The sequence below is a fragment of the Kryptolebias marmoratus genome, linkage group LG4 (genome assembly GCF_001649575.2).
Source record: "Kryptolebias marmoratus isolate JLee-2015 linkage group LG4, ASM164957v2, whole genome shotgun sequence".
NCBI lineage: Eukaryota > Metazoa > Chordata > Actinopteri > Cyprinodontiformes > Rivulidae > Kryptolebias > Kryptolebias marmoratus.
Genome location: NC_051433.1, coordinates 5113396 through 5136184, shown reverse-complemented (window position 1 = coordinate 5136184; position 22789 = coordinate 5113396). Strand labels below are relative to the sequence as shown.

Below are 22789 nucleotides of genomic sequence, written 5' to 3'. Positions count from 1 at the left end.
TATATATATTTAACAAGCTTTAGAAGAACTTAAAAATATGATATAATAGAGCCTTCTTGGTTAAAAACAAACAACTGGATTTTGGAAATAATGTTGTATGATATTCTTGATGTAAGATTAAAAAATACTTTAAATAAGGCAAAAAAATGTGAAGAACTAAAAAAAATGAAGCTGTAAATCTTTTTAAAAAATGATAGGACAAGATCTTTTTGTGGTATGTGGACTAAAAAGAGAACGTCTAATTTATTGTCCAGCAGGTAAAGAATAAAACTGCAGAGATCTCATCAGAAATGATCTTCTGCTGGGAAAACAAAAAGGTTTCTGGTCCAAAAAAAGGTTATAATACACTGAACACACTATAAAACATAACCACATCTTTGATTAAATAAAAGATAATAGGAAAATGTTTCTGAAAAACATAGACAAGATTAAAAGTCTGAGCAAAGGGATAAAGTGATAAAATACTGCCATAACATCTTTATAATAAAAAAAGGCCTTTGCCATCAGATCCACACCAAAGTTATTACAGTTCTGCATTTAAAAACTCTTCATGCTTTACAGGCACATAAAAATATTTTAAAAATTCATATTGAGACACAAAAGCAGTACAAAACTGTACATCTTTGACAAATAGGTTCCCTAAAAACATCTTGTACTTACCATCAGAACTATATACTAAATGTACAAACTATATACAAGTGCCAACACTGATAAGTGCTGATGAGTGAGGTTTAGTTAGTGAATCATCCCCGTAACACCACGTGATTTTAAAGTTACGTATAATAAATGTGCAAAAGAAATAAGAGTGTCACCTATATGAAACCTTGGAGGCTGAACGGGGTTTACACCCATCCCTTACTGATGGGTCTTCCTGTTTAGGCTTTGTGGGAGTTCTTGTGCAGCTTCGGCGCCTGCTGCACGTCGGCGTTTTCCTCCCACTCGTAGCAGTGGTTGACCCGGGCGTGGGTCAGCAGACACGGCAGCTCGTGCAGTGTCTCTGAGTAGTACTCGATCAGCTCGCCGATGGCACTGAACTCTGTCTTGCATTTCTACAGCAAGAACGCACAAAGAAATTACTGCAAAGATACCAAAGAGAACTATTGTTTTCTGCTGTGTATTGCCTTGATAATGGCGTTTTTTGTGCTCAAATTCTAAATTTCAAACCAAATAAAAACCCATAATAATGTTGATCACTTGTATGGCCAGTTGGTTTATTTTAATCAGTTTCTAAAATTAGAAACATTCAACAACTGGTCCATATGTTATCGAATGTGGGCCTGAAACACATTTTTAGTCTTGACCTTGATGGATTTACACAAAAACAATCCAAGCTACTAATGTTTAATCTTCAAAGGTCTTAGGAGAACAAACTACTGTTTAGCCAACAGTTTATAATTTGGTTTCTTTTAAAAGTCTAAACAATTTACTGGTAAACACGCACAGAGCCGGGATCATTACCTCCAGCAAAAATTTCCCCTTCCGAGTGTTCACTATGAGGTAGGTGATAAGGCCAGTGGTGCAGCGGATGATGAGAGAACCACATTTGGGCTTTTTAGGATGTGGGCAAAGAAGGTACGATCCCAGAACATCATCTGCAAGGAGGGAGCAGCAGCTGTCACTGGAACACCAGAGAGAGGGAGAGAGAACCCACTTATTTATCAATGCAGAACCAGAACTGTGGAGAAAAGGTGTGTCAGATGTGCCAAAACAGTAAGACTGACGTCGCGACACCAGCCCAACACCACACAGCTTGAGCCAGCGCCTCCTCGGTCTCGGCTAAACTCGGAATCCTGGACCTCTTCGCTGGCGCCTTGTCTGGATTTTTTCCTGTTTCGTAGAAAATACAGGAAGATTAAATTGTGAGCTTGTGTTTGTTTTCATCCAAAAAGGAAAACAAGAAGAAGATTTTCCACCTGCAGTATAATATAGTGTCAGTGAACAGCCAAGGTAATCTCAGGTCAGTGAAAAGTGTTTCAGTGAGAAGCTTTGAGAACATCCATCATAACCCGTGTGAGAGCCCACCACAAGCAGTGACCACCCTCAGGGTTTGCTTTACCTAATCAACTCTTTGAATCTTGATAGCGCTGTGTAAACACTCGGCCCACCTTGTGACTCACTCAGGCGCTCCTGGAGCCTACGCTGCTTGAGCGGCGTGAAAGTGAAGGAGCGGTAAGCGCCAGAACACAGAGCTTTGCTGCGGATCACTTTCTTGCGCATCAGAGAGGGAGAGGTGGCCGAAAACACTTCGTTCTGGCTGGTTTGCAGGTCGTCGAAAGACTTCTTTGTTTTCTGCAAAACACAATGCCATCTTAGTGCGAGCGCTTAAAGCAATAACTTGAAACTGATTTTGGCATTTTATTTTGTTTAACAGCGGAACAGAAGAAGAGGGGAAGCTGCTCCAAACCTTTGAACCATGCAACAATCCTTGGAAAGGGGCTCTTCTAAAGGAAACCAGGGCGCTGACGCTGAGAGGGAAGCCGTGGTGGAGCAGCGAGGGGTTTCTCTGAGGCGGAGAGCCGGCAGAGTCTTCCTGTACTTCCTCTGGGTGCTTCTCCAAGTAGGACAGCTGGAAGCAGCGGCACAGCAGCAGGTTCAGGAACTGAGCCTGTACGCGACGAGAACCAGAGAAAACTCATCAGTAACGGCACAATGTTAGTCCGACCGGTCAGATCTGTGAAGGATCTTATGTCTGGAAGAGAGATGAGCTTGGCTTTCATAACTCAACTTAGTTTTTAGGGTCTGCAGTCTTTCTGCTAAATAAAGGATTACTGGGATAGTTGTTGCAGCTTCGCAGGAAGATTATTTGTCAATTTCTTTGCAAGATTTCAGCTGCTCAACCATTCATATTCACGCTAAGAGTCAGTTTGATTCAAAATGGCCACCATAGCTAATTGACCTTAGAACACAACACCAAAAAGCTTGTTAACGCAGTGAATTTTAACAAACACTGAGCTAAAAGTTGTGCAAACAGTTTGTTTCCACTGATCATACTGGTGTGATGGTTTTGATATGGTCACACACACACACACACACACACACACACACACAGCAGTGGGCCTTCACACACACAGATCGCCGGACTCTTTCAATCTTTTTACAACATCATGCACTGTAGATTTAGAAAGAATTATGTGCTGAGATTTTTTTTTTTTAATGTTCAGTGATTCTCAGAGTTTGGCATAAAAGGGTGAATATAAATCTGTAGGAAACTCATATAAATACTAAGATATTAGCTAAAAATAACAAGAAAAGCAACATTCTGTTTTAAGGCACATCTTTTAGCCGTGATCAAAACAAAATTAGGGGCTTCCTGAAAAGCAGAAGGCAAAACCTCTGGATCACAGAAAGCTGCGAGCCAGGAAAATATTTCAATTGAGGGTTTTTTAAAAAAAGTAATGAACAGAAATCCCACCTTGTTTGTTAGAACTGTAACTCTGGAGGTTCCTTACCGCTCTGGTGTGTCTTGCTTTAAACACATGGCAGTAGAGCTGGGCGTCAGCGCTGCCGGGGTTATGGGAAACAAAGGCAAACTGGGCATCGACCGGCCGGGCGGTGGACAGAGACACTCTTCTCAAAGCGTGAGCCATCAGCAAAGTCTGCAGACACAGAAGATGTCCCAAAAACTGGACTGCACTGACATGTTTCCAGAGTTGAACCAACCACACCTACCGTTTCATCCTCATCATACATTTTCACGCCTTTCAGGGAGAACTTTAAGGACACCGGCCTCCTTCTCTTGCATGCCTGACAGACAAGAATCGGTGGATTAGGTTCTCTGTCCATGGCTCCACTCATGACACAAGAAACCTCCACTCACTCACTCACTTTCAGGGACTTCAGGTGTGTGTGCAGCTGTTTTATCTGGTCGTCCAAACAGCAGTCATCCACAGGAAACGACCCCACGTACTTCACCAGTGGAGACGTACAGGATCAGATCAAACAGGGGTTTCAAAACAGTGAAATAAAAATGTAGACATACCTCTGCTGACCGAGTCACCGCACCATCCTCTTTGACAGGAGCCTCGCCCATCATGTTTCTCCAGAAACTCTTCACAGAGACAAACAAACATTTTAGCCACTCGTAGTTTCACGACTTAAAGTTAAAAAACAAAAGTGCTGCCCTAGAAGAGCCAAAGAGGATGAGTTAATGTTTACTCTGAATGGGAGTGAAGCAGTGCTGCTTTCCGGTGCCAATACAGAAGAACAAAAAAAAGGCAAATGCTCCTGAAAATGTCCCAAAGCGTGAGAGGAATCAAACAATTCAGGTCAAATGATTCAAACTGAGCCACAGAACCGGTTCCGCTCACAGCACCGTCCTGAAATCAGTCCGAGGGTTGAAACAAAGCTTTAAAATCCCAGATCCAAACCTCTTCCTCCCCCTTACCTTCACCTGGCTGCTGTTCCTCCGTGTCTCAGGTGTGCTGTTAACCCGAGGCGGGGCTCCATGCAGGGGGAGGAGGAGGAGGAGGAGGTGTAATGTGGAAACTTCTCCTCCCAAGATATGAAAGTCAGCGAACTGCAGCGCTTTGAGTCACATCTCCCTCCCCCCAAGGCTGTTTCTTCCCAGACATTCTTCATGTTGCGCAATTCAAGTTAAAGTTCCCCTCAGCCCTGCTCCGTAAATCTGTCTGAGTTTATCTACAAGCAGAACAGATCTTCTCTTAGTGAGCCACAACTATAAAACAGCCTTTGAAATCGGTAACAAACAGCTCCGTCCCTGAGGAGAAGAGCTTTTACAAGCCTGTCACACCTCTGTTGGCAACAACATTCCCTTGTGTCTTAACTAATCAGAGCTATTGCAAAATAACTTGGAGTTACTCAGTATTATGTCATGTTAAGGCTCATCAGTGTTTACTGGTGCCTGTCATTGAAAAAGCAGAGGAAGCAATTCAAAATGGCCACCACAGTTAATTTTTATTGAGCTGATTTGTTGTGGCAGCAGCTGACAGAAATCTGCAAGACAAGCTAAAAAAAACACTTCAGGTCTTTGTTTAAAACTGTCAATGTTTGTTAGCAAAATATCTCATTTACCACCGAATGGTTTTAATGAAACTCATCCTACTTCAAAATGGCCACCATAACTAAAGGCACCTTCAAACTGTTCCTAGTTGGGCATACTCCCCAACTGAGGCCCACATTTCCCATCTTAAAGAGTCAGAACTCCTCCAACTCTCTGTTTCTGAGCATTAGATTCATTTTAATGAACCTTACAGAAGGTGATCATCTATTAACTCTAGGAGTCAACCTGATTCAAGATGGCTGCCACAGCCAACTGACCTTAAAAACACAAAAATGGCTCAGGTCAAGTTTAGACATTGTGCTTAAATTTGATGTGGTAGTAGCTGAGAGTTGGCTTTTTTTTTAAAAATAGTTTCTCCCTCACTTAAAAACCTGCTTTTAAAGGAAACATCTATACAATCATTTTAAATTAACCTTAAATATCCTTTATATTACTGAGTTTTACTAATACTGAAGAGTTTTAGAACAATGCAAATTTTAGAAATATATACTTCAATATTTAAATGTTAAGATATGATGTAAAACATTTGGAAGCACTGTCATTTACATATTGAATGTTAAATCTTAAGTTTAAATAAATGTTGGAATCAAATTTGGACAAATTTATTAAAAGATTTTCTGAGTTGGCCCCTCAAACAACATAATTAATACTGTCCAGCTCGCTGCGGAGACAGTCAAATACAAACAAAACAAAATAAAGACCAAGAGTTTACAAATATAGCCATTTTATTAATGACTTGGAAAAAAATAAGCTAAACACAAGGAATACACGCATGCAGGGTATGTATGAGCTGCGACGCTCCTGGATCCTATTCACAACACACAGTTCTTATAATCAGCTGTGAAGCTATAAAATCAATTTATGTATATGCTTTTACACACGCACACTCACAACAAGAGACTTAGGACTTTTTTTTTCCTTGAACGTGATTTGAATACTAACAGTGTTTTCTCCTCAGTTAAATCATCAGCATGAGCTCCAGCAGGTCTTTGAATTTTTTTCTCTTTTTTTTTGCTTAAAAATCAAAACAAAACAAAACGATAGGACTGAATATGGACATTTCAGAATGTGCGTGACCAATATGTTGGAATTTTAAATTCAGACACAGGATGATGTTTGAAAAAAAAAAAAAGAAGAATTAACTTTTTGAACTGTTTAAAATTAAAGACACTTCACCCTCCGCCCCCAGGAATCAGGAATGTGTGCTGCCGGTACCTACTGAGTGGATGAGGAACATAAAAACATGGCTCTAGTTACAGTATGATGAGTTTGACCATCCTTTCCCAAGCTGGCAGCCTCAGCAGCAACACTAACCGAACGTTTCTACACATCAGGGTTAAAAAAATAAAATAAAAATGATGAAGAACTTCAAAGTACAGCTAACATAACTGTTAGAATAACACTGTTATTCAATAATAAAAAAACCTTTTAAACTACTAAAACTACTGCCCTCTTAAAAAAACAAAAAAAGGAGAAAGCAATGATTAAAAATAGAAAACTTGTTTTAACATTTAGCACAGCCCAGTTGCTGGAAGGCGCCCTTGGTCTCAGTTTTTGCCTCTCTTAGACTTTCGAGTGGACTGTTTGCTGCTCTTCACGTCTTTTTTGACATCAGGTTTCCCAGGGGACGACTCGGGCTCGGGACGCTTGGACCCACCTTTGGTTGCCTGTTTTTTGACTGGAGGCTCTTCTGGGGTGGAGTCCTCGGGTTTGGACCGCTTGGACCCGCCTCTTGCCGTGGCCATTTCGGCTTTGGGCTCCTTGGGGGAGGACTCTGGTTTGGATCTCCTGGACCCAGCTTTTTTTGTCCCCTTTGCAACTTCAGGCTCGCTGGGTTTGGATCGCTTCGACCCGCCCCTCGTTGTCGTCTCCTCTTCAGCTTCGGACTCCTCAGGCTCAGACTCGGGCTCGGGACTCGACTCCTTGTAGACGGGTTTCCTGGTCACCCTTTTGCTCAGCTTTTTGACCGCCGGTTTTTTAGGCTTTCTTGAAGGAGCGCCTCTCTTGACAGGCGTCGCCGTGGACTCCTTCTTGGCCGGCGTCGGTTTCTTTCCTGTCCTCTTGGCTGAAGACGCTGCCGTTTTAAGGGGAGACTTTGCGGGAGCGCGGGCCCGGCTTCGAGCTTTTGATTGAGTGGTGCGCTGGGACCTTTTGGCTGGTGGAGGACGTCGATCTGTGTGCGAAAGCATCTTCGTTCTCCTAAGAGTACATTTAGGTTAGATGAGTTGGACATGTAAGAAAAGTCACAAAGAAAGATGGTACTTTTTATACGCACCTCTTACGAGAAGGAGCTTCATCTTCTGACTCCTCCTCCTCCTCCTCCTCCTCGTCTTCATCTGAAGTGTCAACTGTCTGCCTCCGCTTGGTTGGTTTCTTTGGAAGCTCTTTAAACTTCTCTGGGTACAAGATGGTAGGACTAAAAACAAAGATAAAAAAAAAACTCTTAAAACATCTTTTTAAATTTCAAATACCTCAATACAAAACTACAGTATAGTATATTTACAGGCACCACATAGTGAGAAGCAGACTGCTAATGGAAATCGTTAAACACACATTTAAATAATGAGATAATCTCCGGTAGGAGCTGGAATACCTCGGGTAGTATGGAAACGAAAGCACGAATGTCCCGTTTAAGCCGTGACCAGTGAGCTGCTTCATCCAGCCGAGCACTTTACACTTCGTCAGGGTCCTCTTCAGATTGGTCACTAAAAGAAAATACACCTAATTAAAACCGTTCTATAGATTTTGTCTTTAAAGCAGAAAAGGAGGCCGATCAGCAAACTGCAGCCACAAATTCAGACCAACTCGAGGCACAAGGTTGTGCAACTTGCCCGCATGCTGGAACTTGACAGAAAGTGAAGCTGAGGTCTTCTTTGGTGTGTGAACAGATCTACAAACTGAGCTGACTGCAGTCTGTCTCATCAGCATCAGACTCAACTATTAGAAGAGGAGCAAACCTACAGCAGAGATGGGATACTCACTTGTGATCTTGACCTTTAACCCTGTGACCTTGACATTTCTACGTTAAAGGGTTATATTTTTAGAGCTTATCCACAAAAAACCCTCCACTAACGGACAGACGGCACCAAAAATTCAGATAATTTTAAACCAGGAAAGTAATAAAGACCTGTAATTCCTTTACTGTGTTGAGATTGGGGCAAAAATGTGTTTAAAAAAAAAAGAAAGACCATATGTAACTGAGCTGCATGTGGTTTGGTAAGTTCATATCACATGATTTTTTTATTCTGAGGAACTAACAGAACCCCTCAGATGTACCATAAATATTAACAACCGATGAGTAACGAGTCAGCCGTCATCAGAAACCCTGCTAAGATGTCTCCCCGTGAAGACAGAGGGACGTACCCAACACGCGCTCCTTCACGTCCTTGTTGGAGTCGATGAGATATCTGCGAAGAGACGTCGCGCTGCAGGTTTTGGGTTCGTTCATGGCTATGATGGCGACCGTGATGGCATCTTCCAAGGTGCTGCCCTTCAGCTGGGCATCTTTACTCGTGTGCTTCAGCTGAGACAGTTGGACAGAAACACATCCTTATACGCTCTCAACAGAAGATTCGTCCTTCTGACCAGAGTTAGTACAAGAGAACAGTGTTATTCGGAGCTTCACCTGGAAGGTTCCTGAAGCTCCTTTCCCAGTGACCTGCTCCAGATGTCCTTTTTCTACGGCCTTCCCCAGAGCCGTCTTCAGGACATCAGGCCTGAGATCAGAGCACACAGTTTATAAATTGTGACAGGAACTTCAGTTTATTGGTTAACTTCAGTAATTCTGTAGATTATAACGAAGGAATGCATAGTGACTCCGAGCAGACCTTTACAAAAGTGAATTCAAGTGATAATGGAGATAATTATTCTAAAAATGACACCCGCAGCTATACCTGTTTTCGATGTTGAAGTTTGGGAAGTGCTGCTTTAGGTACTTCTTGATCAGAGTGTAGGAGGCCTCCTTCGGCTCACAGAGTCGAGTGAAGATGAGAGGAAGAGCATCTCCTAGAGACTCCTGCTTCTGGGCACCTTTCTGAAACAGCAGCCACCAACAAAGAAAAATTACAACCAAACATTTTACAGCCTCACGGGAAGGAAGCTGGTTCTGGGAAATCTTTGATACAAGTATCAGAAAAAAAGGGCCTGTGACATGTTCTTCATCTGATACTCCAAGTACATTCTTGTGGTCACAAATTGCAGTACAACAAAAAGAGAGAGTAACTACAGAGTACCACAGGATGACTGATAGCAAACCTAAAAAGCCACAAGAAGAACATTTCTTGCTTATGTCAGAACCTAGAAACTGCAGGAATGCTCCCTCTAACAACACGTCACTTGTTAACATGTTTTTGTGCAGAAGATTTGCTGTTTAGATGCAACATGTGCGACAGACACGCTACAGCCCCTTTACCCCCCTGAGAAACAGTCGGGCACAAAGTCACCCCTCCTGTGACATACCTTCGACGGAGGAGGATTCTTCCCGATGGCAAACCTTCCTGAAAGGCCTTTACCCTTCAGCTAAGAGACACGGGGAGAACAGGAGAATGTAGACTTGAATTAGTGGCTTCTCTGAAGGTCAGGCTGAGCTAGATTTAAGACAGACTTTATAGCAACAGAAACTGGACTACCTCCATCTGCTGTGTGTAACTGGAAATATATTCATATAAATGAAAAACATCTTCACGAATAGTCTGTTACCAGAGAAAAGGATGACTGGAGAATGTGAAGTTAAACTGTTTTAAAGTCAGGCTGTTCAGGATAAGTTGAGGCTTTATTGGTTGGTTAAAGACGGTGTAAACCCTGAATGTCTGGTTTTAAATCAAAGTTTCTTTAAACGAAGCAGGCACAGCTCTTGGATTCACTACCTGTTTGATTGTGCCCTTCGCCACGTGTTTCTTCATGGCTTTCTTAATGAGAAACTTCTTCTTGTCGACCTCCATCTTCGGGTATTTTTTCAGAATATATTTCATGAGCGACTGGAAAGAAATTCCCGCCTTGTCCGTAGAAGACTGAAAAATAAATGGGCGGGTGGGAGGGGGGAGACAAGAAATCACACAGGCATCTTTACAGAAGCAGTAAATGTTGTTAAGAGACTGGCTGTAGTGAAGAGATGAGCTCGGGGTTTGTACACACCATTATAGCTTCGATAAGGATGCTATCCATTTTGTACTGCGTGCCTGCAAAGTTGGTAACGGGAATGTTTTTATTTGAAGTGACGCTAGCCCATGCAGGAATTGTCCGTTTCACCTTCTTGGTTTTGGATTTCTCATACTTGTAGCCATCCTTCATCCTGCCGCCAGAAGGAGCAACACAAGTTGAGTGAAGCGAGTTGGTATTTTACAAGCGATATTTCACTGTGATCACCTTTATCGTTATCACAACCTCACCTTAGTAGGAGAACATAGCAGTGTGTTGCGCACTGTCCAGCCGCGCAGTCCGGGCATTTCACACTTTTGTCCGTTTGTCACCGATGGAAAAAACAAAATGAAGTTTTAGAACATCGGTCTTATTTATCATCATTGAAATTTGACTCTGGGTTAAAGTGACTAATGCTAAAGAGATGAATCGAAGCCAGAAGGGAAGAGGAGGAGGATGATCCTTTACACAAAATCACCTGCAGCTAAAGGAGGGCTGACATTCCTGATTCTACCTGGGGTCACATGGGGTTTTAGTTTTTCAATTAAAAACCTGACGATGGCCTTTTTAACCAGCTGAACAAGTTTTATCACTTGCAGACAAATTAAAGAGTAGCAGTTTTTCCTGTTCAGGAGCAGGTTTTTAAAAACAGCTTGGACCGTTTTGTTTTTCTAGTTTAAAATATCTGACCTTAATAAAACAAGCTGGTTCCACTGCTTTTGCTTCTAATGGGGCAGAAACCAGCACCCTGATAAAACAACAACAGAAGTTGATCAGAAACGGTCAAACCAAAGACAGAAAAGTCAATTTCTACAAGCAGATCACCCAGACACAGTGTGTCACTGGGGAGTTTTTCTACCCAGAACTATACATTTACCTTCTACCACAAGGAAACAAAAGGACTAAACTAAAAGAAAAGAAACAAACAAAACCTTTAGTTTGCTCTTTGAGTAGTAAACTCTGAGCTGATGCGTTAAATCAACAGTTTGCCATGTGACGTCTGTCAGCTGTTCTGATGTACAGGGAACAAACATGGCCGTGACGGGACATCACATCTATTGGAAATGCAACACTGCAACCACAAGAGGAGCCGTCTGCAGTTATCCAGCAGAGGTAAGGAGAATATCAACTGATAAGAGGGCTATCAAAGTGAAATATCGCAGCATTTTCACTTGCACCTGAGGCGTCCGTTTTAACTCACTCTTTCTTATCCTTCTTGTCCTCCTCCACCCCCTCTTCCTCAGCGTTGTCTTCGTTCTTGTCGGGGTGCACGTCGCCCGAGTTCTCCCCCTCCTCATCCTCGGCTCGGGCAGCTGAAGAGGCCGCCTGCTCGTCATCGGCAGAGGGCGACTCCTCATCTGAGGCTTCTGGTTCTGGAAGACGACGACAAAACAGAAACAAGGTAGTGAGTCTAGAAGTACTCAGGCACAACACACACACACACATATATATATACATGTTAGGGGTGGACAATATCGTATCAGTTACAATATGTTGTGAAAATTATTCCCCACGGTAAAAACTAATCATCCTATAACAATGATTAAAAAACACCAATCATTCCTTTTAATTTCACACCATTTTAAATTTGCAACAAGCTACAAGAATAAGCAGTGAGATAAACGTATGTCGATGGCTCCAAAAGTTAATTTACAAAAAGCAGAAGTAATATTCTGCACAACCACATCTAATTTAAAAGCCTTATCATCTCCTAACTTTGTACAGAAATGTGTTATTTTAACAGACTCTCAATACTTGGGACTGAATTAGGATTCCAACCTTGATCCCTGACATCAATTCAAATTAAAGAAATTATTGGTGAAATTAATTTAAATTAGCCTCTTAAGTGCATTAAAGTAACCGTCAATACTTTGTCCTGTTCTAACTCTTTTAAAATAAATCTGTTTTTAATATTCAGGCAGCAGTAGTAATAATATTTGCATTTTTGTTTTTAAATAAATGGATTTAAATCACTATAGTTTTATTTTAATACTCAAATGCTCAAAGTTATCTTACTGTCAGAATCTCATAACCTGAATATAATTGATGACATGAGGATTTTTATTTACACTATAAAGTTGAACTTATATTTAAACAAATATTTGGGATGTTTACTTTTATTGTTTCAACTATGGCTCTATAAGCTAATGAATAAATACTGAATTTATGTTTCATAAGTTGATTGATTGGAAACATTTACAGCCAACAAAAGACAACATATATACATTTAATTGTAATTGTTTACCGCCATTTCAATAAAACCCAGAAAATATCGTGATAAATTGTGAAGTCCACTCTGTGAACAGAAGCAGGAGCTGTTTTTTGGGGGGCTGAAAACCTGAATCAGTGCGTCTGGCTGCGGGTCTGCACAGATCCTGACCTCCGTGAACGTATCGTGGTGCGTTCACGGGTCCGGCGGTCCGACCCCGGCCTCACCTTTCTGTGCAGCGGCGGAGGGAGCCTTCTCCTGGGTGGGAGTCGCTGCTGCGCGGCGGATCGGCATGATGGGAGCTGCACCTGAACACAAGGACAGCTCATTAGCTCGGCGCTGGTTTGTGGGTTTTTGTGAGAGTGTGTGTGTGCGCGCGCGGTTAAAACACGCCACTGACAAACCCACTCCATTCAACCATCAATGAAGTCCAGAAAAATAATAATAAAAATAAAGATGCGCTTCGTTTCACACAAAACGCCGCCTTAAAGTCGATGTGCCGCAGTCCCGTTTATCCAGCAGCTCCCATTAAACATTTCGTACTAACATGAAACAATGAGCTGCAGGATTTTTTTTCGCAAATTCGCCATTTTGTCCGTTGATTTAGGAACACAGTAATGGCGTCGCACGACCAAAATTCATTTCAACTGCACGATTAAAAAAACAAAAACAACAGCGTCTTTATAAAGCATGCAAACCGTGCAAATTCTCGCTTAGCAATCATTTAATCCTAACCCGTGGCAAACTTACCCTCAACTTATCGGGGGAAAAGTAATATTTTGAAAGAAATTTCTGCACGATCCTTTATTTCGATTTCGGCCGTTAACGAGCCCCGCCCCGCTTGGCTCAGTAGTGACGTCAGACGTCACGCAGCACGTAAAGCACGTCCAAAAATTTAAAAATTGCAAACAAGGAAAAAGGGGGGAGGAATAAATCACGAGTTAAAACAGACTGCTCCTTTCAAAGACAAACACATAACAAAATAAACTGAGCCGCCTCCCTGAAAGAAATAAAAATCATAAAACTTGTTGTAAACTTTTGCAATCATAAAAAGTTTTTTTTGTACATTTTTACAGTAAAGGTGTTAAGTTTCATTACATTAGTCAAACTAGAGACCCACCACATAACAATAACATAATTATTAATTAATTATTATTATTTTCAATTAGCATACGGTGTGGACTAATCAAAATGTAGACTGAAGTCAACGTTGGATTTATTTATCATCAAATCCTGAGAAATTATGAAAAGTCTTGGTACATATATTTACCTTGGTGTGCTAAGAAGGGGGGAAAAATGAAGGACAGAAACAAGACGACTTAAAAATCAGAGGGTGGAATCAATGAAGACCTTTTTGTTGACCTGTTACCTTTGGCTTTTTTTGTAGGTTTAATCAAAAAATTTGGAGCATATTAAGTTTTCTAACTGGCTACTAGTGAGAAAACATCTAAAAATTACCTGTTACCTGAAGACACAACACTGGGAGTTTGAGCCAATTTTCAAAGAAAAAAATTTGAAAGATCATTTGAAAATCTGGAGAACTGTTGCTCAAAATTTGGATAAAAATGACAATAAAGTCTGGTTTATGAAAGTCAAATGTAAAAAACAAACAGGCGGCTTTCTTTAAAACTGATTCTTCTGAGGTTTTTTTTAACCCAAACTGGTCAAAACACTGAAAATCTCATTTTGAATCGTTTCGATCTACATCTTAATGCGGTTCAGAGGGTCCAGATGTTTTTGAAGACAATAAAAAAATCTGTACCCAAGTTACAACGAAGAGATGTGGAAGTTCAGCCAACAGTGAAGTGGGATCTGCTCAGCTGGGAGGGATTTTAATGGTCCTGTTTCTGAACTAATCAACATTTGGCTGCTCCATCAGAAGCTGCTTTCTTTGTAAAATCTTCAAACGATGACCTGGAGGACTAAAAACGATAAAACTTGCTGCAAGAAGCCAACGGTCGGGGCTCGATTCACGGTGATGACGGATGGTCGAGGTTCAGCAGATCAGCTGCTCGTCCAGCTGCTCCTCTTCAGATCCAGCAGCTTTTCTCGATCTAGAACAGGAAAACTCAAAACGCCAAACAAAAAACAAAACTCTGAATATTCTGTAAGCCAACGTCTCCAACACCTAAAATAAGGAGTCACAAGAATCAGCCCTTTTTTAAATAGGTTTTTTTTGTCTTTAATGTATTTACAAGCTTTAATCTGTTCTGTAGGTCTTGAGTATTACAAGCATCTTATGTTCAGCGTCCCTGGCCTTTTTGCTTTTTGAAGTTGAACTTCTGTTTGTTTTCGGTTTGTTCGTCTGCGTAAATCGACAGTTCGGATTTGCATCGCTGCTTGGATGCATATTTATGACCTCTCATGAGGCGTGAGTTCATATCAGCGCAGAGCAAGTCAAGGCTAATGGGAAAACCTCCAGGTCATTACAAGATGACCTCTGACCCTCGACAGCATTAATAGTTCTTGTTTATTTACTTCTTTGTTGCATCGCCACTTCCCCTTCATCCTAAAATAATTTTTGCTTTAACCCTGTTTTCAATCAAACAGTGTGAAATCCAGGGAAGATATTCATCTCACAATTATTTTGTTATTATAATTATATTGTTATTTCTGTTGCCGTGTTCTCATTGTGAGCATCTGCAAATGTTAAATAACTTTCATATTTGCAGTCCTTAAAAAAATAATAAATTAAGAAGTCCAGAACCTATGTATCTTTTAAGTCTCTTCTTAAAAAGTAACAAAAAAGTAAGTTAAAATTTAAAACAAAAATATTTTCTATTTATGATACAGATATTTAGTGCTTCCACTGTTGGAATCCAAACTCAAGATGGCGGCATGTTTCAGAACCGTACCGCAGAAGGGAGGGAGGAGGAAAAAAAAAAAATAGAAAGAAAGAAAATCCAGCCGTAAACACGTCGTCCTGTCTGCGCAGCCATTTTGAGAGCTTGTTCTGGTGTTAAGGATGCAGTTGTACGCCGTGTCCCGGGCGTCTCCCTCGTCAATTATCCTCAGACTCCTCCTCCGCCTCCCGCAGCCAGGTGAAGAAGGCCGTGACGGACTTGAGGGCCACGCCCTTACCCTGCAGCTCGGCAGGGTCTTTGCTCGTCTCCCACTTGTAGAACGCGTCCTCCGAGATGACGTCCTCGTCATACAGACAGTCAAAGAACATCCGGAGGAGGTCTGCAAAAGGACAAAAAGCACCGCCGTCACTTCATCTCCTCACATGAATCAGTTCTCCTGTCTGCACGTTTTCCTCATTAAAGACAAGTAAAAATAAACAAAATAATAATTTTCTTTCTAAACCAGTTCAGTTCAAACTGAAAGCCCACATATCAGTTCTGTTTTGATCTCTTCTCTGCGCAGAAAGAAAACATTTAAAATAGTTCAAATACTGATCATATGAGCCTGACTGCAATTTATAATCCAATTCAAGATGGCTGCCACAGTCAACCGATCTTAGAAAACACAAAAATGGCTACGAGGCAGAATCAGCTAAAACTCAGGGAGGGTCGTCCTCAACGGATCTCACGATATTACATGAGATCGTGCATCATTTACAAGGATTGACCGAAACGACTGTAACTCTGTCCCTTTTTCATCCGAAGATGATCTTAGTTTAACACTCTAGAATAAAGAACGGTGGGTGATATGGTCTATATTTCCAAAAGGACGAAGTTATCCAAGCCCCCGTGAAGAGGAAATGAACAGAAAAACACTTCACTGCTGATAAAGAGGCTTAAAAATCAGCTAGATGTGGTGATTTTATAGGCAAAACTGCCTTAAAAACATGTAACTGCTTGTAACCAGTTTCCACTTTGATGTAGCACTTACTTGGAGGCTGATCGAGGGAAACGATCAGCGCTTGAAGTGCATAAAGTGCTTGCAGCTGTCGCTCAGTGTCTGAGTTAAGGTACTTGAGTAAAACAGGCAACCTTTTCTGGATGATGGCCGTGTCCACACGACAGCTGGTGTTATCGTCTGTGGAGAGAAGCAGGCGGCAGAGTCAGCGCACGCTGAGCCAGGGTGTAAATATTACAATCATCAGTGTGATGGGAAAACAGAAGTGTCTCCTCCAGGTGTTGGAGTGCTCACCTTTCACTGCTGCCTTACACACAGCTGTCATCAGAGCCCTCAGGAAGGGAGACGAGCTCGACTGAGACTCATCCAGGTTTGCCTGGGAAAACGGATCACAATTAGCTTCGCAGTGACGCCACTAAAGAGCAGGAAACTAAAGCAAAAGGATGTTACAAAGAGCTGGCTCTGATCCTGAGTGAAGCAGCCTGCGTGAGTTCAGAGCTTCATGTCAGCAGAAATATCATCAATCCTCACATCTGTGTGTAAAACAGGCCAAGAACAAGGCCAGAACAGCCTCGTTTCATTTTTCCTCCGTGTCACCTGAAACCTGCTCGTCCAGGAAGGATCTGATACTCAGTACTACTATTAACCAGCTCCGCACCACGTTTGAGTGAGGTTAGAAAGGGACAAAACGGACTGCATTTCTGCTTTTAGCTACAATGTTTTGTAATCTTCTTCACACCCACTCACAGCGATGTCAGTGAGGACCGGAGCAAGGGGCTGGAAGCTGAACACCGGGGGGATTTGGGTCCAGCATGTTGCTCAGGGACATTCGACAGACTGTTGTTAAAAGGGGACGCTTCACAGTGGTAAACATGACCCCCTCCCAACTTTTCTGAGACAAAATGACCTTATATACTTTTGAAATGGTAAAAATCTGATATGTTTACTATGTGAGATTTGAGAATGCCATCTGAGATTTGATGGCATTCAGTTTTTATTTATGTTTTAAACAATGACCCAACTGAGGTTGTAGATTAAAAATCGTAACGGCCCGACTGATCACTTGGCTTCTTATCGTACCTCCACCCAGTCAAAGATCTGCTCATCACTGGCCATGTCCTCCAGGAGGAGTTTCTCTAGCTGCCGGCTCAGCTCCTCAGGAGACAAGATCCTTTTGGTTTGAACCTCATCAGGGCTGGAGCTGTCCGACTGAAGGAACTGGAGCTTCTGTTTGTGTAAACAGGACAAGAGAGAGAGAGAGAGAGAGAGAGAGGCTCAACACAGATGGGACATGTAAGATAACAAGAAAGGAAAAAAGGTGACGGAGAGAAGAATAAAGTCTTCTCACAGCGGTTGGATCAGAGCTGAGGCTGTTTCTGTCACTAACCTGCTGGGAGATGAAAGCCTGAACATCCTCTCCCTCTGGCAGAACGTCGGCCCAGTTGAAGCCGGATTCCCTCCATAAAGAGCTCACAGCCCTATGGCTCTGTGGAAACAAGAAGGGACAACGTCATGCTTCTCTCTGCATAGATAGCTTGGTTAAATTTAGACTTACACTCTTTTAAAACCAAACTTACAGGACATTTACTGAATTATTAAGTGAATGAGAATGTGTGGATGAAGTGGATCAGCTCCTTCTGGGACGGGGTGATTGTGTTGACAAGCGCTCACATTACTTCCCAAAATGCCAGAAATAAAATCATTTTTAAAGTTGAAGACGAGCATCTCTGCACAAACAGCTGACTGAAGTGTTTCTGATTAAAGTCAGCGTAACTCATGAACACATTCAGTCTCTATAAGGAGTCCAGCGAACAAACGCAGGGACCCGGATCTAACGTTGTGCAGCGAAGTGTTCTCCTGCACAAACTGGAGAACAGAGTCAGAAAAATATCAAACTAGAACTATAGCAGAACGAACCCTTTCCATTTTCCTCTGCAAAAATGTGAACGTTTAATCAGTTAATGACCACGGTTCAGGAGAAATTAGGTCCTGTTTATTGGCGCATACTCATGAGAGGAATCCTGAATGATGAACGAGCAAATTTTCAGCCTCGGGGACATGGAGACAACTGTCTGGGCTGATGAGTTTATTTATTTTAAAAGATAAATCAGTGTCAAACTGTCCTCCTGTAAACACTTTCAGGAGAGCCCCATGTAAAACCTCAGACATTATCAGGTGCTCCCAGATTGTCCAAACACACAGTTTCAAGTTATTTTCTTATTCAGCAGAACAGGATGTTGACATAAACTTCATCCCAGGACGGAGCCATGCCAGCTCAAAGAAAAATGTGATTAATCTGAAAACAACTCAAATCGACAAGCAGTCTTTATACCTTCAGTGGGTGCATACTGAACTTTCTGTGAATCTTTGCTACAACTGAATCATAAATGTTTCTGACTTGAATATTTCTTTTATATCTGAAATCCAAACTTAATGGTTTATTCTACTATAATGCATCAATGAGAAAAACACCTCATTGCATTAAAAGAAATTACATTCTGATGGCTTCATAATGAGGGCAGGGAACATAAATGTATTCTAGGGGGGGAAAGATGATGCTTACCATTTGTTTGCATAGTAAGTGCAATATTTCAGAGATTAAGATCCCGGCTCTTCCAACAGGAAGCAAAGGTTTGCTTAATTCACTGTGAACAAACAAAAGAAACCGATTAACTATCTGCACACAAGTGACTGAATTTCACAGAAGGTGCTGCGTAACAGAGGAGAGGTTGTGCATTCTTAGACCGCAGCTCATTGTCTGACCGGGTTCAGCAGACGTCTCAGTACCTAAAGAGCTCTCTCATAGGGAAGCCCCCCTCCTTCAGCACGGGGCTCAGCAGCTCGGCCAGGTACAGCCAGATGTGGGGAATGTCGATGGCCATGTCGTCCGCCAACTCTAACGTGTCTGCAAACCTGTTAGAAATGGAAACATTTCATTTCTGAGCCGTCAGGACATCGTTTTGTTACTGAAGAATTGTTGGCAGGTCTGAAAATAAAACATTTATTTTCTCTCAGTGTTTGGAGATTTGCAGATGAAGTGAACATATTAAGAATCTATCAGAGCGTTGGATTTACTCTGTGGTTTAAAGAAAAGTACAACACAGAACATTACTTCAGAAAAAGGACTGAAAGGACATTTTGTTAAAAATGTGTAGGACAAAAACAGTCCCTCAGGCCTCGAATGCTGTACAGAAATCACAGAAATTAAGTACAGATGTCATTTTAAAAAAAAAAAAAAAACATTTCTGGATTTTAAATGAAACAAATTCCTTTTAAAGAATAATGAGCTGAATACTTTTGTTTCTAGCAGCAACATATTTAAATGAACAACACCTATTTCCAGGAGCACAGCAGGGGGAAGCTGACTGTCGTCTGAAACGGCTCAGAGAAGCAGGAGAACTCACCCTTTGTAGAAGTGGGATTTAGGCAGGATTCCCTGCTGCAGCAGCTGGAAGAGGAGCTGGCCCATGTGGTCCCGTGTGATCTGACTGCGCTCCAGGGTCAACTCCACCCCGATGCGCACGAAGATGTGCAGCTGAGAGCCCAGGTCCAGCTCAGTCACACACTGGACAGCCTCCTGCAGAAAACAAACAGAAACGATCAGGAAACCTGTGACGCCCGGGAACTCTGCGCGTCACATTCAGCTGAAGTTTATTATCTTAAACTAAAAGGACTTTTTAAAACAAATGACAGAGACAGAACCTACAAATAAATTATTTCAATAATAATCAGAAAAGTGAGGTGTTTGGAAAGTTAAAAGAGCCTGTTGAAGCAACCAAACCAAAGGACTGAACTCAGGACTACCTTGTAATCGTTTATGTGCAGAAACTCGTCGATAATGGACTTGCACTTCCTCTCGATCTCCTCCTCCGTCAGGGCAGGTCTGTCCGGGATCTGAACAACTGGCTCAGGTTTTACTGTAAAAAAAGACAAGGTTCAGATCAATAATAAACTCAGATTTATGATCCGTTCAAAGAAGTGGTAACACATTTCTAAAACAACTGATTTGGTTTATGGAGCCAAAACTCACAGTGATGTCTGATAAAATGTCTTTTTTTCATCTAACTACATGTTTTCCTGGGTTGTGCTGCAGTTTTCTCACCAGGTTCTTTGACTCTGCTGCGCTCCGGCTCGGGTTTGTCCTCCGTGACGCTCGGCCTCCGAGGTTCTGCTCCTTCCTGCTCCCGGTCTCGTCGTGGCTCCTCTGGACTTTGGTTCTCCAGCAGCTCCTTTGAACTGCCTCCCCTCACGAACGGGCCGGGCCGTGACGACGGCGGTGGGGTCGGGATCAGAGGCTTCTCGTTGCGTTCTCTGACGGTGTTGCTGCGACTGCTGAGAGAAACGGGAGGATGAGGCGAACCCCTCGGAAAACCACGAGGTACAAACAGAGAAGTAGAAACAGTCAGGTGGGTCCAGCAGAACCGGGGTGAGTGGTTTACCTTCCCAGAGTTCTCCTGGAGTCATAGTCTGGGTTCTGTGGAGGTGTGGTGGAGGGCTGAGGTAAAGGTGAGGACTGCAGTGCAGAGAAACGGTTCAGGCCAGCAGTCCGGGACAGGTCTGTTAGGAGGGAAAAATACACAAATAAACTTGTTTTAATGCTCATTTTGTCCTTGACACCCATTTATTAAGAGACTGCTCTATACGTACATAAAAAAACAGGCTATTTGAAACATTTTTTACAAAAGCTGCAGTTTTAACAACCAATGTTTTATGAATATTAGTTGTGTTTACATGCAGTTGTTAGTTAAATTTAGGCTTGCACCGTCGTTGCTTGAGTTTTAAACGTGATATAAAAAAATCATGCAACAAATTTTCTCTCCAAATCGTGGCAAGTTGTTGTGAATATCTCAAACCCGTCTGAAGAGCACTAGAGCTTTTATTTTGACATCTGTACAGGAGAGCTGCTCCGACAGAAAAAAAACACACTGATGGTAAACAGTAATTATTTAAAAAAACTGGTTCACTATTTGTAATATGTGACATAAACTCAGGTTCTAATAATAAGCCTCCACACATTTCTATTTATTAACCACGAGATAAACTGAGGTTAAAAACAGAAGTTTGCTTTAAAAGATGTTTTATAAATTACTTTGCTTCTCTTCAGTAAAGAAACTTTTATTAAAAAATAAAATTAAACATGGTGGGGGGGCTGAAACGGTGGGTACAAAGCAATCGTGACGTGGGTGGAGAAATAATGTGCACAACCAAGAATACCGTGCACGTGGCTATAAGGCGGGATTGTCTCAAACTGGCCGCGTGGCTGATTGCAGTTCACCAGTTTGTCTCCAACAGTGAGAGACTGAGTCATAATCACTAACAGGAAACTAAAAAACTTTAAAGAAAATCAGGTTCTGTATCAATTCAGCAACTTCCAAACCTTGAAAAAGAAACCTTTCAGCAGCAAAGCACCAACAATCATCTAATGCAGTTTTTGTTGATAACTCCGATTTAGTTTTATGTTTATCAGCTGTTAACTTAAAAGAGACAGAGAGGTAAACTTCATAGGGTTTTGTTTTTGATTAAACACACAGGTCGGGTTGGGTGATGATCACTGTTTAGACAGTCCTGCTCCATTTCATGCAGTCTCGCTCTTTTTGTTTAGAATTATACTTCAAGTCACCGAGGTATTTCGTACCCGAGTCGCTGGCTTTGGCTCCTCCACTGCTGCCCTTCACCCACGTGACTTGAGCCCGAGGGCCCAGCTGGATCTTCTCATCCATCTGAGGCTGAAGAATCATTGAGAAAAATAAAAATAAATCAGGTGTTGATATTTAAAGGGGAGAAAGAGTCAGCTTAACAAAAAATAACCCTGAACCAGATCTGGTAATTAGTAAATAAAAGCAACGCTGATCCACCAGGCTTGTCCTAAGGGTCCAGTTCTCGCTGCTAAAATGTTTAGCAAAAGAAACATTTATTTTTATTTTACTTTACATTTGCTTTCTTTACTGACAACGAAGACAAGAACAGATAATAATACTGGGACTCCAAGACTTTTCTTTTGTTAAACAACAATACCTAAAACATCCAGCAGGGGGACAACAAGCTGCACTTACGCTCATAAATCCCTGTAATGTGGGCCCGATAAGAACAAAGTACATTTATAACCCAGTTCTGACAAGAACCGTCCTGCTGGTGAGGAAACAGTGTTTTGTGTACATTAACGTCTGCCAGATGAAATTCAAGCAGATCTGATGGCCCGACGTGGAAAAAAACACTCCGAAAAGGTGAAACAAACTTGTTGTGACATGAAAAGGCTCCTCTCCAGTGGATTTAAATTACATGGCAGTAAGCAGGATGTTTAATGAAGCAGCCTGCAGACCCAATAAGCAACACTCTTTGGAAGAGTCTTTAGTCGACCGCAGAGCAGGAAGGAGTTGTTCTCAATCGATAGTTTACATATTTGATAACGTTGGACTGAACGGAGTATTGAATTAAACTCTGAGAGGAAGTATACAGGTGCTGGTCATAGAATTAGAATATCATGAAAAAGTAGATTGATTTCAGTAATTCCATTTAAAAAGTGAAACTTGTATATTATATTCATACATTACATACAAACTCATATATTTCAAATGTTTATTTCGTTTAATTTTGATGATTACAAATGACAACAAATGAAAATC

General features: G+C 41.7%; 3 protein-coding genes across 10 annotated transcripts in view; all 3 read right to left on the bottom strand.

Annotated features, from left to right (window-relative positions):
• Positions 1-206: 206 nt before the first annotated feature.
• sh2d5 (SH2 domain containing 5) lies at positions 207-4545 on the bottom strand. Of its 2 annotated transcripts, none has more exons than XM_017408630.3 (10): positions 4385-4545; positions 3980-4048; positions 3826-3906; positions 3670-3744; positions 3450-3596; positions 2405-2605; positions 2106-2289; positions 1722-1827; positions 1459-1618; positions 207-1049 (listed from the first exon to the last, which is right to left on the bottom strand). In XM_017408630.3, exons 2-10 carry the CDS (start codon positions 4031-4033, stop codon positions 876-878), a joined length of 1182 nt encoding a protein of 393 aa, XP_017264119.1. In that variant the 5' UTR covers positions 4034-4048; positions 4385-4545; the 3' UTR covers positions 207-875. The 2 variants fall into 2 exon arrangements, with proteins under 2 accessions (XP_017264119.1, XP_017264117.1); XM_017408628.3 differs by having other exon boundaries at positions 4156-4420.
• A 1181-nt stretch (positions 4546-5726) lies between these two features.
• hp1bp3 (heterochromatin protein 1, binding protein 3) lies at positions 5727-13241 on the bottom strand. 2 transcript variants are annotated; one of them, XM_017408912.3, is made up of 13 exons: positions 13116-13241; positions 12593-12673; positions 11358-11529; positions 10408-10470; positions 10154-10310; positions 9886-10029; positions 9479-9538; positions 8914-9053; positions 8646-8736; positions 8384-8543; positions 7614-7725; positions 7296-7436; positions 5727-7219 (listed from the first exon to the last, which is right to left on the bottom strand). In XM_017408912.3, exons 2-13 carry the CDS (start codon positions 12657-12659, stop codon positions 6568-6570), a joined length of 1959 nt encoding a protein of 652 aa, XP_017264401.1. In that variant the 5' UTR covers positions 12660-12673; positions 13116-13241; the 3' UTR covers positions 5727-6567. The 2 variants fall into 2 exon arrangements, with proteins under 2 accessions (XP_017264401.1, XP_017264402.1); XM_017408913.3 differs by lacking the exon at positions 10408-10470.
• Positions 13242-14522: 1281 nt separating this feature from the next.
• The window catches only part of eif4g3a (eukaryotic translation initiation factor 4 gamma, 3a), a 54216-nt gene continuing 45949 nt past the window's right edge, over positions 14523-22789 (bottom strand). For 3 of the 6 annotated variants that reach the window (XM_017408746.3, XM_025004281.2, XM_037975057.1), the window contains 12 exons: positions 21802-21892; positions 20606-20723; positions 20269-20498; positions 19971-20083; positions 19571-19743; positions 18954-19079; positions 18730-18811; positions 17554-17652; positions 17247-17393; positions 16461-16542; positions 16200-16346; positions 15367-15548 (listed from right to left, as the gene is read on the bottom strand). In XM_017408746.3, the coding sequence (XP_017264235.1) occupies positions 15367-15548; positions 16200-16346; positions 16461-16542; positions 17247-17393; positions 17554-17652; positions 18730-18811; positions 18954-19079; positions 19571-19743; positions 19971-20083; positions 20269-20498; positions 20606-20723; positions 21802-21892 (1590 nt within the window). Of the gene's footprint in view, positions 15549-16199; positions 16347-16460; positions 16543-17246; positions 17394-17553; positions 17653-18729; positions 18812-18953; positions 19080-19570; positions 19744-19970; positions 20084-20268; positions 20499-20605; positions 20724-21801; positions 21893-22789 lie in introns of all 6 variants that reach the window. The other 3 variants (XM_037975056.1, XM_037975058.1, XM_017408745.3) reach the window with 2 other exon arrangements.

What these genes read in the sequence shown, in the direction of transcription:
- sh2d5 (XM_017408630.3), bottom strand. Translation starts at nt 4,033, where the DNA reads ATGATGGGCGAGGCTCCTGTCAAAGAGGATGGTGCGGTGACTCGGTCA. An exon ending in AAGCAAGACACACCAGAGCG is followed by an intron (nt 2,606 to 3,449) that starts GTAAGGAACCTC and finishes CGTCGCGTACAG; the next exon opens with GCTCAGTTCCTGAACCTGCT. An exon ending in GATTGTTGCATGGTTCAAAG is followed by an intron (nt 2,290 to 2,404) that starts GTTTGGAGCAGC and finishes TGTGTTTTGCAG; the next exon opens with AAAACAAAGAAGTCTTTCGA.
- hp1bp3 (XM_017408912.3), bottom strand. Translation starts at nt 12,659, where the DNA reads ATGCCGATCCGCCGCGCAGCAGCGACTCCCACCCAGGAGAAGGCTCCC. An exon ending in TGCTATGTTCTCCTACTAAG is followed by an intron (nt 10,311 to 10,407) that starts GTGAGGTTGTGA and finishes TTCTGGCGGCAG; the next exon opens with GATGAAGGATGGCTACAAGT. An exon ending in TCGTTTCCATACTACCCGAG is followed by an intron (nt 7,437 to 7,613) that starts GTATTCCAGCTC and finishes CTTTGTTTTTAG; the next exon opens with TCCTACCATCTTGTACCCAG.